This window comes from Aquila chrysaetos, chromosome 16 (genome assembly GCF_900496995.4).
Source record: "Aquila chrysaetos chrysaetos chromosome 16, bAquChr1.4, whole genome shotgun sequence".
NCBI classification, from domain to species: Eukaryota; Metazoa; Chordata; class Aves; order Accipitriformes; family Accipitridae; genus Aquila; species Aquila chrysaetos.
This window is the reverse complement of record NC_044019.1, coordinates 28,769,182-28,783,827: the sequence shown is the minus strand read 5'-3', so window position 1 is coordinate 28,783,827 and position 14,646 is coordinate 28,769,182. Positions and strand designations below refer to the sequence as shown.

General features: G+C 52.4%; 1 protein-coding gene across 9 annotated transcripts in view; it reads right to left on the bottom strand.

Annotated features, from left to right (window-relative positions):
• Positions 1-14,102, bottom strand: part of MYRF (myelin regulatory factor) — a 68,101-nt gene extending 53,999 nt beyond the window's left edge. For 6 of the 9 annotated variants that reach the window (XM_030038388.1, XM_030038394.1, XM_030038393.1 and 3 more), the window contains exon 1: positions 11,357-11,649. In XM_030038388.1, the coding sequence (XP_029894248.1) occupies positions 11,357-11,402 (46 nt within the window). In that variant the 5' untranslated portion in view covers positions 11,403-11,649. Of the gene's footprint in view, positions 1-4,991; positions 5,069-5,550; positions 5,934-11,356; positions 11,650-14,020 lie in introns of those variants that run through there. The other 3 variants (XM_030038390.2, XM_030038397.2, XM_030038389.2) reach the window with 3 other exon arrangements.
• Positions 14,103-14,646: the final 544 nt, after the last annotated feature.

Sequence of the window (14,646 nt, the reverse complement as noted above, 5' to 3'; positions counted from 1 at the left end):
TTCCTCCACAGTTTCAGCTGGAGGTTGCATTGCTCAAAGCTGTTATATGGGTCAGGCTAGAAGATCTGATAGTTCCTTCTAACCTGAAACTCAGTTAAGCATCTTTATTTTAAGAAATGTTACTGTCAAAGTAAGGAAAATCAGAAGGTAATTTATTGAAAGACTTACTGCCACTGCCTGGGCCTTATGAAACCAACAAGCAAGAAGAGAGGAGCAGACAGGCATAAGAACAGAGAGGAGAGGTCCCTTTACCCCAGGTGGTCCTTAGCTATCTCTGTAAGTGGGGAGGCTCATCTCTCCACGCTTCCACACTTCACCTGAACCATAAAGCCTTCAGGGCACGGCCTGTCTCCCAGTCCAAAGAGGTTCAGAGCTCACCCCTGCTGCAAAGCAACCAGCAATGAGGACAAACACCTTAACAATATGAGGCTTCCCAACCGCTCGGTGACACAAAGCCTCTGGATTTATTGAGCACTATGAAGTTTGGGAAACAGCAAAAAAAGATTTAACATGGCTCTCCTGCATTGACAAAAGCCTTTAAACCAACAAACACCACCCCGACCCATTCAAACGACAGGCTGATCAAAGAAGAAACAACTTCTACAAAACTTGGGGTTTAGTTCTGCAAAAACAGAGACCTCCACAAGTCTCCTTCAGGCAGTGACCATCCCCAGGGAGCAACCTGCACTCCTAAAACTCATGTCCCTTTTTCACTTGCTAACATCAATTTTTCACTGGCTGATTTCGCATCCTAAAACACAAAAGAAGGACACATCAGACCAACTTTCTCCATCTCATTCCTACTATCTAGTTCTCAAAGCTCACTCTCAGTGTGGTTTGGTTTCCAAAACTGCAGAGAAGAGGGTTTAAACAAAAAAGCCCAGTAAACCCCACTACTTCTCTCCTTCAGAGAGCCAACTGTAAGCATTCCATCCTATGCATTATGTTCTCCTGACAAGGCCTTGCTCTGCACCAGTGGTGATAAATATTTGTGGTGTCTGGTATCAACTTTACTACACATCACAGCTCACTGTCACTGTTCTCATCTCTTTCAAAGCCAAACTTGGCCCAATGTCATGATCACCTACAAATTTGTGCCTTGACTAAATTAAGAAAGCTGTGCTGAAAATTCGTGGTAAAAATTCTGTAAAAATCTCTATCAGTGATCATGCATGATCTATCGCATCCACAGATGCCTCCTGGGTGTAACAGAGCCACAGCACCTGTGTCTAAAAGCAGAGGAGCAGGAAAGGTCCCTACCCTGATGTTCCACAAGACCATCCTGTTGGACTGGATTGACTTTTGACCAGTTCCTCTTCCTCTTCCCAAGCCCCTGCACACCAGCACAAACCTCCAGCACGGAAACTTCTCATTCTCGGCTGTGAAGCCCGTCCCCAGTCTGCAGGTCCCCACATTGCTGTTTCTTGTGTCCTTTCAACCCCTCAACACCAATGAGATGAGTTTTGAAACATCGTTTATCACCGTTCTCTCTTCACTACACATTCTGCTATACTGCATGTGAAAACTCATCACCATCCACCTCTCCATTCCAACACCCTTTTCCAAAGACTGAATTAAAACAGACAGGAGGGAGAGGAGATGGACAGAAGTCCTCCTACTCCCCCCTACCCAGAAATTCTCACTGACCTCAGATTTTGATTTGGATGGGACCTCATCAGGAAACAGACCATTTCTGTTCTTATACTGAGCGGAGCATTGATTATATTATCAGCAAGCAGCCAACTGTGAAATGGCTTGATAGCCCTTATAACGTACAGGTTTTAAACTTTTGCTTTACTTAAGCAGGTGTTTCATTTCCAATAAAGACAAAGCGCACTTTTTAGTGCTTTAATGAATCAATGTCCATAACCATTGCTTGTCATAGCAGAAGAGATATGCCAAGATCAAGCAGGCTGATAAGTTGTTTGGTTTCCTGTTTATCTAGATTTCTAGCAGTCAGCTGTAATCAGCACATGGGATTAAAAGTCATAAACGATAGTTGTTGATTAATAAGTATTGTCAGATACAAACTAAGTGAATCTTCATATACCAAATTAAGTTGAATGTACTCTTTATATTACATCCACTTCTCAAGGCTGCAAGCAAGAGCAGCTCAGCATGCTCTATGGTCCTTGCCATCAAAGCAGACAGACAGCTTGCAGGAATTAGGCCTCCAGCTCTTTTGGAAACCCTACCTGTCTCTTCCACAAATCCTGTCCCATGCCCATCCCCACGCCCTCTGCATTGTCTCCTCCCCACCAGTTACTATCATCTTCTCCTTGGGTAAGAAAACCAGATCTGTTTGGCACTCTGAGTCTCCTGAGATAATACACTGCTGCAACGTTGGGTTGATGACAAAAGACTCTACAAGAAAAAAAAAAAAAAAAAAAATCAGTCCCAGCAAAAATTGCTTTAATTACTGTTTTTAAAAAAAAGCAGAGATCTCACCAAAGCTAGACCATGGCTGTTGGCATTGCACGTGCCTATCAGCTCCTTATTCACTTCTGGTCCCATCCCACACTGCTTCAGCTAGCCTGTTCAGTCTCTATTCACACTACACACTGGTCTGCAATCACAGCCCCACTTTTTTTGCTCTTCCTACTGATGCAGTTTGCATCACTTAGGGCATAATTCTGTACATCTCCTTCAATACGCTGCAAAGAAATGATGAGAGCTGCTGAAGAAAAGAAGACTGGATAGAGCAAAAGGGACGAGGGATGGGGAAGGAGAAGAGTGGGGAAAAAAAAAGAAAATGTAGGATAAGCCAGAGAGGCTAAGAAAACTTCAACCACTGCAGGGACTGATGCCAGCTTTCCAGTGACCAAGCTGGTCTGTCACAGCAACTGGGATGTGAAAAAGAAGCATTGATGCTGTGTTGCACCAGAGGAAATGATTCCTACCTCTGCCTGCAGCCCTGCACGCTAGCCCTAGCCCTGGACATGCCATGGGATTATGATCACAGTCGCGTGGCGCTCCCAGGACTGCTCCCCCTGGTTCACTCTAGCCTCTGCCTTCAAATCCTGGATCCGAGCACATCAAGGCTATTTGAAACTCCAGCCTTGGCCTTTCCAACCAGCCCTCCTCCCCACCACCCCAAAAGCCAGCAAAATCCGCAAGCGTTCGCTCTCATTCCACAACAAATCTGGCACCTCCGTTTTGCAGCCAGGGCTGGTCTCTCTTCCCAGCCCTGCAGCCCTGCTCCAAGATCTTCCTTTCGCAATATTTTGAGTAACTGCATCAAACCAGACAAAGTTCAGCAAGATAAGTGGTGGACCCTGAGTATCACATTTCATTTTCCGTCGGGAAGGAAGCCTTTCATTCAAACGTGTCTTGAACGTGCTCCAGAGTGTGCTGGAAGACGGCAGGGAGCACAGGGTCCTGGGCTGACCAGACCGTCCACCTCCACCAAATCAGACAGGAGACGTCCTCTGTCCCTGCCGTGCAGGGCAAACGGTGCCAATGGGAGAAGGAAGGTCTGGAGGATAAGCAAGGGTATGCCAAAGTCTGCTGGTCAGTAGGAATAAGAGGGTATATTCATGAAACCATAAGTGGGAGCCATCAGATAGCCGAGTGTGGTGTCCAATGCAATCCACCCTCTACTTCTAAGAGCACCCCTTTTCTCTACGCAGCAGCAGTACCCTCCCTTGGACTCTGCATCTTCCCTGCTGACCTGACACAGTCTCATCCCCCTCTGTCCATCCCTCATTCCGGCATCTGCCTGGAAAGCACCAAGAAGGCCATGGCATGGGTTCTCTCTCCCGAAGGATGCTGCCCGACGGGAGGGGCATCTGGCAAGCACCAGCTCGGGCCCAAAAGCCACAAGCCTGTTCCTCTTTGTGTCTCCAGTCACAGCTGCTCCCCTGTCCTCTGGCAACGCACATGCTAGTTAATCATTCCTCAGACACATTTAGCTTACTGGGGTTCTTATCAGAGAGTGCAAAGTCCAAGTCCAAACAGCAACACTACTAGAAAGAGGCAAAGGGGTTACCCAGCAAGCTCTGCAAAGCCCTGCCGGAGCAACACCATCCCCAGCCAGGGAAATCCCCAGAGATACACTGGAGGGATGCCAAGCCATGGTCTAGGACCCTGTCTGGGCAGCACAGAGGAAGGCAGGACACCTGCAGCATTGCACCCTCCTAGCACAGCTCCCAGCTCTGGATCACTCAGGTCTTGTCCCACCAGGAGGGATCCACAAGGTCCCTAACCAGAAGAGGGCACGTACAGCAGGGCCCCGTCTCTCTTCCTTCTTCGAAAGACTCTTCTGGTTTTATTTCTCACTAAGCGACCGTGGGGAGAGAACGACAGCAGGGCAGAAAACAGGGTGAAAGCAGAAAGCGAAAAGATGACCACCAAACTATGACAGGAGGCAGAAAGCCCACGGGGAGAGCACCTTCCCTACGCACCACTCAGGTGGGGTTGCACTTCTCCAGGCAATGCCCAGCTCTCTCCAGGCTAATCGTGCTCAAGAGCCATTTTATTCCACTGTTATTGGAGCCAGTGACATGACAGCTGGGATGACCCTGGCCCCAGAAGGCTGGCCCTAGCGAATGCTTTGCTCTAGCAGAAAAGGCTGAGGGAACGGAGGGAAACCCTGCCTATCCAGCATCCCACTAAGGCTCCTTCTTGACCGGCATCCCTTTCCCATATCCTTGTACGCAGCAGCGCTTGCACAACCCCAGCCCAGGCACAGGGAGCAGCGTGGGTCAGCCGGATCTCTGAGTCACCAACGTGCCCATTTCCATCAGCCCGGTCCCACCTCCAGCACGACTCCCTTCTAAATCTGTCCCGACGGCCACCTCTTCCTGCTACCTCCTTCCAAACCCCCTCCTAGTCCGTGTCCAGGCATCGCTCCCAGGACACCAACCTGTGGAAGATACATTAACCAAAACACGGGCAAAGTACCTCTCTCCATCCCCGACGGAGCCTCTGCGGGCTCTTTCTGAATCACAACCCACCCCTTATCAGACGCCTTAAGGGATCCACCCTCTTACCAACAGCTCTCTGGCCTTGCTCCATCTGGATGTCTTCTGTCCTCTTCCCATCCAGGAAAAAAGGAGTTTTGGGGAAACTGGGGAGAGAAGGCAGACCCCAGAGAAGTACCAACACAGTCACAAGACCACGCTGGAAGCAGCAGACCGTTCCGCACTAGCCTTTGCGCTGAGGAATGGACGAGGACAAGTGCTTTGGCTGAAGACTCTGGGAACCTCCTGCTGCTGCTCCTGCTGGGATGGAGGGGGCAGCTTCCCCCTGTGCCCAGAAATGCCCCCTGGGCCTCAGCCAGGCACTGAAGGCTGCTGGTGACGGGCTCAAGGGAACATTTTTCTCTCTTCCCTCCTCTGCTTAGGCCCTAGAATGGAGCTGGGGTCACCAGCATCCCCACTGAGGGCACACGCTGACCAGAGGCAAACACCAAGTCGAGTGGGCAGGGGAAGCTTGAAATAGAGTACAGAGAAAGGAGGACCAGAAAACAATCACACTGAGAAGAGAGATGGAGACGCAGAGGGGAAAGCAAGCTGAACCGTGGAAGGGTTGGGGGATCTGTGCTGTTACCTGCTCGGATCCAGCGCATCCTGAGCATGGTGAGAGCAGATGTCAAGCTCCCGCTGCGTCCCTGCTCTCTCCCTCTGTCATTATGCTGCCTGGCTCAGCTTGTCTAGGTCCCAGGGCTGCTGCCTGCTGGTTTTTCTATTCCCTCAGGGAAGAGTGGGAGGGCCAGGGAGGAGGCTGGGAGGCTGCTGCTACACACTGGGATTTGGGTCTGCGAGGGGATTACCAGGAGGGATGGTCATGTGTTTGTGCTGTACCAGGTTCCCCAGGACCATTCTGTCACGGGCTAACTCCATCCAGCAAAGCACTCCACACAAAGCCTCTTACCTTCCCCACTGCGCCAGCCCAGCCCTGGAGAGACTGTCACACTGCAAAGCCACTGCTAACCCAACCCCGCTCCTCCCGAGAGTCGGGTCCCGGCACAAAACACCCACGGCGATGCGCAGCAAGGATCACGCTGTGCTTTTTGCATTGGAGCCCGCAATTCTCCACAGCGTTTCCCCGGTGCTTTCCCTCTGCCCTTACTCTTGCCACATCAAACAACTCCACGGGAGCGGTGCAGGAAAGCCAGCACAGCATCAGAGCTCAAAGATGCATTTGGGGGACGCAGAGGCTAAGGGCCAGACAGCCACTGGACAGGCAGAGGGTGAACAGCGAGCATGAAGCCCGGCTCCCAAAAAAGCCATTCTTGCATATAATTCCAAGAAACTAGATGCTCTGATCTGCCGTAGTTGCATTGCTATGTCAAGCCCAGGTACCTAAAAACATACATGGGGCCAGTTGTCCTAGTTTGCGTGCGTGGCTTCTGCCTGCCAGCCAGCACCACAATAAGACACCGCAGCCTCTGCTCTAGAGGCTCCGGGTCTACTGTTCTCCAGCCCCTTCTGCTCCCGGTGTTTTCAGCCTCAAGAAACCACCGCTCTGCCCTCTGCATCCCTAAGCAGCCAGGAAGAGTCTACAGCAGCCCCTTGTTGCTCTGTGACTCTTTTTTCGCAATCCTCGAACCTCTTGCCTGGCAGAAACTGAAACTGTCCCTGTGGTTCAGAGAACCCCCAGTGAGCTGTAACTCACACGTGGGGTCACCAGCACCGCTGGCAGCCAGAGCCCTTCCAGCTCTGGGACGCTTCCCCCCACCATGAGGTGCCGGCCAGTTCTGAAGAGAAACCGTTATTTCTCTTCCCTTAAGCTCATGGCTTCACTGTTTTACATCAGTTAAAGTTTTACCAGTGAAGTCCTTCTCTACTCGTTCCCGTCCACCACCAAATCCTCCTGCAGACACACAGCACACAGAGACCCAATCCTCACGACACAGCACGGTGGACAAGGTGCAAACCCATGAGTTCTGGGTTCAGCTCTCTGCCTCAGCCCCATCATTTTATATTTCTTCATCCGAGGAAAATGGGGCAACGGCCCAGACCTCTTCCTGCAGGGCTGCACGGCAGCATTTCCTACTCACACACATACAAGTGCTCCACAATACACAATAAAAAACACCAAGAAAGTAACCAATACCATTAACACACATAAACACGCACTCCTACGGGCAAAAACATTCACTAATACAAACACGCTTGCTGCCTTGCTGATAAAACACCCGGTGCTCACTTGCTCACTCCCAGCTCGGAGGCTCCTGCAGCATGTGCAATACCAGCAGCCCCCGTGCGTGCACGCACAAACACACGGCCGCTCGACAAACACACGCTTCCGAGTGCTCCAGCCACTTGTGCTCGGTGAAAAATTGTAAAGAGCTGCTTCGTTTCACAGGACTCGCTTGCCCTCACTGAAATCCGGCCCTTTCTGTTTAACCAACTACTGTCTTTCCCAACTACAGTTCAACCCCCAAATCCTCCAAACTTTTAGCGTTCACTATTCTTTCTCCATTTCTTACCCTATCCCCATTGAGCCATCTGCCAAACCACTCACTCCCCTGCCCCCCAAGCCCTGCTCTGCACATCTTTCCCGATATACATTCTTTAACAACCTCTTATCTCATAAATTAGCCGAGAGAGAGAGGGATCCCAAATAGCTGAGCTCTGTCGTAACTGTTTCCCTTACGCGAGTGGTAAGCGGGGAGGAAGGTAAGGTTTCTAGCAGGATGCCAGCCAAGGGTCAGACGCTTTCAACTCCCTACTTTTCCTTTGATACAAAATACAAATGCTCTGGGTAAACACTCCTAATACTATGGAAAGACCAAACTGTGCTCCTTTACCTCCGTTGCCAGAACCCCCAGCATCCCACGCTCTCTGCCTCCAAGCTTTTCCAGCTGTCTGCCCAAGCTCTCCTCGGCAGGATGGTCCTGGACACCACCAAACACATTTACCAGCTGTGCTAACACAAACCAGGACAGCGATGATCTTCCTAACGCAGGACAGGCCCACCTGGAGGACACTCAGAGGCCACACTGCCAGCCAGACTCACACTCACAGCATCTTCATCCCAGGAGGGTGTGAAGTTATGCCCAACCCATCTCTTCTCTCAGAGACTGCGTACGCTTTTCCCTAGCCCCCTCCCAAACATCAGAGCAAAGCCCTGGACTTCTCACATCATTCTTCTGCTTCTCCATCCTCACGTGTCTCAGATCTCACTCTCGAAGAGCAGACGACTACATTCCAGGGAAATAAGGACATCCTGCCCAAACAAATACTGAGTGCCCTCTTTATGAAAATAAAGGTCCATCTCTTGCAGCTGAGAAAACCAGAGGCAGGCAATTGGACCTGAAATCTTGGGTGTGCTCGCTCCCCAAAACCAGCCTTGCTCTGCAGATGGGACCTGTCGCACTGTTGCTGGAGCCAGCCAAATGCCAGGATTTGGAATCAGCACAGACACCGACTCTCTTCCACACCTCAGCCAGCACAGCCCCCACTCCCCAAAAGTCTGCAAAAAGAGACCAGTTAATCCTTGTCTGACACTTTGAAATACCGAGTGCTATACAAGCACTAAAGGATTACTCTTAAATATGGTGGGATTGCTTACAGCAGGCTCAGATCCTGTGCAAGTCAGAGTCAAGCAAAGGAAAGGGAATTCCCAAATTATTTCAGGGTTTTCAGTGTACAGGAAGAAATCCCTTTAGCGTAAAATCTCCACTGGGCGAGAAGATGATCTGTGAGAAGAAAAAGTATTTCACCATAAGAGAAAAACATGGCCTGAACATGTGTTCCTCCCAGGAAGGGAATCAGCAGACACCTTTTAAAGAAGTGATAGGGTAGCGAGGAATCGGTTCTACTAATGAATTTATTCCTGTAAATAAATTAATAAACTCTAACAGATCTATTGTTCACCACTATAGTACACATCCAGAAACCATTAATTCTTCAGGACAGCGAGATTCCAGGGCAAATCCGACTCTGTGCTGCAAAGCTAGCGATTTAAGGCACTGACCTTCACTTCCAAATAACAGAGGATCAGTTTGGCCGTGTACTCCTCCAGAGCACCACGATTAAAGCGTGCACAAAAGGAAAGAACCTTGTTTCTTCACTCGCTGCATAAACTGAACCAAGCAGCAATCCTTCGTGGTAAAACTTTCTCCTCTTCCCCTCTCACCCTCAAGCACTGTGTTGTAACAGATGCTCTTTAATAACACCGCCAAAGGGATCTAGCTGCCCAAATGAAATAAACAGCCGTGTTGGGCTCCACAAAAAAATTAAGATCAGAGGAGTTCTGAAAAGGAAGTTATAAAAGTAAGCAAATAGCAGAGGCTAAGAAATATCCTCCAGCCCCAGTTTCCCTCACTCTCAGTTTTTACAGGGACAAGATGGTTTTAATTCAAAAGAGAGAGAAAGACTGAAAGAAAGAAGAAAAAGACAAAAAGAAAAAGGCAAAGATAAAAAGAGAAAGAAAGAAAAAGAGAGAAAGAATGCCAGAATGATTGAAGTTGGCAGGGACCTCTTGAGGTCATCTTGTCCAAGCCCCTGCTCAAGTAGGATCACCCACAGCACCCAGAAAGAACAAGACAGACAGGAAAAGAAAGAAACCTTCCACCCTATAAAAAGATGCTCTGGGGGAGAGAGAGAAATTCCACTTCTACAAATGAAGAGACAGAGAGTTGAAGTCTAATGCCCGTAAATAACGTCGGGGTGCTGAGCAAGGGCTGTGCAGGATGCCGGGGAGGTGCTCAGCGCCCAGAGGACTAGAGGTGGGTGGGCAGGATTTAGGAGATTCATCCAAGTAAAACCCTAAAAACAAAACAAGCCCCCTGAAGGCTGAGGAGAACACAGGCTGGGAGCACACGATAAGAGCCTGCGTGGCGAGGCTTCCCATCCTCGCTAATCCTGTCGCTCCCGGGAATCCAGAATCATGGCTAGAACAAACAGGGGATGCTTCTTCCTTTGAAGAAGAAGAGATGCGTTACTGAGGCATCACACAGATGCCAGAAGAGAGGAAAGTGAGAAGTAAGCAGCTTGAGCCTCTGTTCACTCTCAAGAGCATCTTCTGTTTGTGGTGCATCTTCGCTTTCCTCCCCAGGTTACGTCCTTCCACCAGCCAAAGAAACAGAAGGGACACAGTCCTCCCACCCCAACCGCCCCAGGCCACGCTGAGTGAGCAGCTCAGCGGAGCAGGCGGCACGCTGCCCGATCCCACCACAGGCGAAGCACAGCACGAGGACTCCGGAGGGAATCCAAGCTCCGGAGCTGACCCATACGCACAACCTGCTCTCCGTGGACCAGGGTCCACCCCAGCAGACCCCAGCTCTGCCACCGGCAACAGGACCTGTTGACGCAATGGAGCCTCGCCAGGACGGGTGCGTTGTTCCCCCTCGACCAGTGCATCTGTGTGCCAGGGGCTCACACCAAGGTGCGCAGCCCGCGCAACCAAAACCTCCTCCTGGTAAATGGCCCACCAGACAACAAGGGCCACGCGGTGCAGGGTGCAGCACCAGAAAGAGAGAAACAAAGACAACGAGCGAAAAAGAGAAGCAACAACGCAGTCAACAAGGAAGAGCAAAGTGTGCCAACAAAGCCACACCGGGAAGAAGAAACACTGAGCTGAGGGAGAAACAACAAAGGGCATCGGGGTCCCAACGCCTCCCCAGCCACACAGTTCAGCCCTACCAAATCCTCAGCTGCCACGAGCAACCGTGGTTCACCCCTGCTTGACAGAGAGACCGAATTCTCTTTACAACCGCTTTTCCGCCATTGGTTTCAGTAAAAGCTGCCTTTGGTTTGCACTGATGGGAAGGAGACTGATCCAGATACGTGGTGCCCGAAGGGGTCCGGGCTCTGGCTAGACGGCACTGGCCTACAGATACCGATTAAGAGATGGTGCGGGGTCTGCCGCTGGACACCGCTGCTGTAGGATCAGCTATCTTCTAGACCAAAGAGGAATGACTTCCCCAGCGAAGCTCACAGTGGCAAGCCTGCTTCCGACACACTGCGCCCAGTAGCCATGGCTCAGGGGACAAGCAGAGAGGCTGCCAGTCCCGAGGCGAGCGGAGAGGGCGGCCAGGAATTTGGCCCCGTGGCGACGTCTGCGATCCGTACGTCAGGGCTCCCGTCCGGAGCCCGTGCCTGCTCCGAGGACCGTCGAGGGCCATACCGAAGTCCTCGCCGGGGCGGCGGCAGGGATAACGTACGACGCAACGCGCTCCCCGGCCCTCGCTGCGCCGGGACCTCCGGCTCAGGACCCACGACGTGACCGTGGCGCACCGGGGGACGCGCGCCCACCGCACCTGGATTCTACGCGGGCACGGGGGACCCGGTGCCGCTCCGACGCCGGCCAAGGCGGTCGCCGTACCCTGCCTTTGGCCTCGGTCAGCGGCCACGGGCCACCCCCGTGGCGGGAGAGGACCGGGACGTGGCGGGACAGCCCTTACCTTCAAAAAACCGCTGCAGAGCCTCCGTCTCGTCCACCACCTCCATAGCTGGGCCATGCACCAGGCGGCCGGGCTAGTCTCCGCGCTTACAGCGGGGCATCCCCCCGGGCCGCGCCGGGGGGGGGGGGAATATTGGGGAACCGCTCCGCTCCGCTCCGCAGATAAATCCCCCACCGCCGCCCTCAGCACCCCGCACCGCCGCCCCGGCGGGATCCCGGTGCCGGTGCCGGCGCCGAGCGGGGCCGCCCGCTGCCCATCGGCCTCCGCCGCTCACCGCCGAGCGCTGCCCCCAAACTTGGGCTGCCGCGGAGCGCTCCTCCCTCCCTCCCTCCCTCCCCGCTCCTCCTCCTCCTCCTCTTCCTCCCGCCGCCCCTCTACCGGCCGCACCGGGCAGCGTGCGCCCCCGCCGGCAGGGAGAGCCCGCCCCGGTACCCCCCCCCCCCACCCGAGACCCGGGGTTTGTCCGTGTCTCCCACCCACCCCACCCCCCGATGGCTTTTTCCAACAGCACAACCCCGCGGGGCTGACCCCCCGCTCGCAAAACCAGCCATAAATCACCAAAAAAATTTAAATCCTTCCAGCACGGGAGCTGGGGGGGGGGGGGGGGGGGGGAAGGGACAGTTGTGTTTTCTTCCCCAGATGTGCCCACAATCAATAATAATGCCTCGGGAAAAAAAAATAAATAACAGTACAGTATCTAAATGAAGTTACAGTTATCTGACCACAGTTAACCAAACGCAGAGCCCCTGCCAGGCAAAGACTGTGGGACCATTCTCTTCGGGGCAGATAAAGCGCACAATGAGGTTTTGTCCAGCCCCACAAACCAATTCAGAAGGGCAGATTCTCTTATATATATAAATATATTTTTCTCGCTCACACAGCTGTGCAGTGACCAATTCTTCTCTGGGGAGGGGAGCGGGGAGGGGAGGGGGGCCGAGGTTTGGGGATAGTAATAGGTCTATTATTTCAGGGATGGAGAGAAAGAGCTCAACAGCCCTTTTTTCTCCTCTCTCTCCCTCTCTCTTTCCATTAAGACAATTGTTATTCTCTGTTACCCCACGCCCCTTGTTCCTGTGCACACACTCACCTCCCCCATCTTCAGGCACAAGCTGCGTGGGAAGGAAGCAAAAATTTATTTTCGCCATAAAGCCTGAGCGCTAGCCCAGGCCTAAATCCAGTCGGTGCCAGGTTAGATGTTAGGCCGTATTAGATTAGACCCCAGAACTAAATGCTCCCGCTAAGGATTCAAGCCCGGACCCTCAGCCCCCCGTCCTCCCGGCAGCAGGTTATCTCTGCTCAGCAAGAGCCTCCTGCGTGAAGATGGCAGGAATAGACCTCCCAGCGAGCACACAGCCCTGTACGCCCAAGTTTCACTTGAGAACACAGCAGAAGATGTTCACAGGCACATATAGGACCCGAGCATCTAGCTCAGTGCTACCGGTGCATGGGAAAGCCTCCCCTGTTCAGTCTCTGCTCGCTCCTGGCCAGGTCTCCCTTGCATGAACCTCCCCCCTGTGCTCCCCAATGGTCCGCTGCAACATCGCCCACCCCTAAATCTTATTCTTGTGCCGTCAGGCCTCCGGTGCATCACCTACATGTCTCTCAGAGACAGCTAATGCATTGTAGGAGTGGCAGGAGGGAGCTGGAGCTTCAGCTGCTTAGGCACAATAAAATAACAAGGGAAGGCCAAGGCTATTCTGGGTCACTTCACCGGTGACTGTCAAAGCCAGCAAGAGAACCTGGAAACAGGCCAAGCTGGCAGAAGAACAAGTTCCTGCCTGTTATGGCATTGGACCCTAAAGCTAGGTCCAAAGATGATCAAAAGATTTGAAAGGCAAATGACCCTGAGACCGACCTGCCTCGAGTTTGTAACCCTCTGGACCGACCGCGTCAGTCTTTGCCTGGGATTCCCCACCCCCAAGGTGCAAATTCCTGTACAGCAACTCATTTAAAATAAAACTGCGACACCCCTCTCCTCTCCTCTCCTTAGTAGCAACATGACTGTCCCCGCAGCATGCCCTTCCCATAACATGGCGTAGACTAGCCAGCCCTCCTGGCCCGAGTGCCACGCGCCGCACTAACGAGACGTGAAAAGCCCTTTTGAGAGCAACCCACTAACGATGCAAACCATAGCAGAGTGGCTGCCACCCCCGGCAAACCATCCTCCTGATAAATACTCTAAGTACATACTGTGGGGGAGCAGGATAAACAAAACACTCGTTTCTATTGTCTGTACTACAAAGTTATCATAAGAACAAGCAGGCCAATGGCCCCCAAATAATTTCTGAAATAAGCTGGTGCCTTTGGGCAACAGCATTAAGCTAGCCAGGTATTTGTACCCAGCGCACGGCCACGGCATCCCAGCAGCCAGCGGGTAGACTCAGCACGGTCTCACCTGTGTAGCACAGTATTGTGTACTACATTACCATAAGAGTAAGATCCACCAGCGATTAAGAGATCTCACTCCCACTTTGCACTGGGAAGGCAGAGGTTAGAGTGGCTGCGCTTGTCGCAATCCAAGCAGGCAGCCTGTGAAACACAAGCCGTGTCTCCTGATCCCAAGCCACTTGGACCTAACTGCCTCCCTAGGGCTGGTTCACCCATCTTTGCTCCTTCCCTGGTGCCTGAATCAAGCAAGGTATTGACGGTCTGTGTCCTTCTCACCTTATTTTTCTTCATGCATATTTCCCTCTCGGTACTGCTCAGCGCTCTGTCCCAAGGAGTGCCGCTGTGTCCCTTCCTGGACCTAATTAAAGGGAAAAGACAGGTCGGACACGCACTCCTGATGGCACTGAGGTACACCCCCAACCTCATCCCTGCCCAAAAGGGGAAAGAGCAGCTGGTCCCTTACTGCGACGAGCTCGGAATCCAGCATTTCAGGGTTGTACTGGTGTAAACCCCAAGACATACTAGAGAGATTTGAACCCAGAAAAGTCAAAAGGTATCGCTTTGATCTACTATCGCTGCACAGAAGGCAGCGCCAGGGGATAGAAATCCAGTCCCCATCGCAGCGTGCCGTTTGCTTTCCTTTCTGCTGTCTCCCCTCTGCCGCTCTCGCTCCCTGCCAGTCCACGTCCTCCCCGTTCCCCGTGTCTCTCCCCCTCAGATACACACACACTCCCTTCCTCATTTCCCCCGGGTCATGCTCTTTGTAAACACTGCTCTCCCTATCCCGTGTGGTTGGTCGGCAGCGGGAGCCAAGAAGGGGGTGGAGGGATATTACTCATGGAAGGTGTGGCTGTTGCTCCCTCCAGCGCTAAATTTCAAAGTCCAGCTTAAAACAAAAAAAT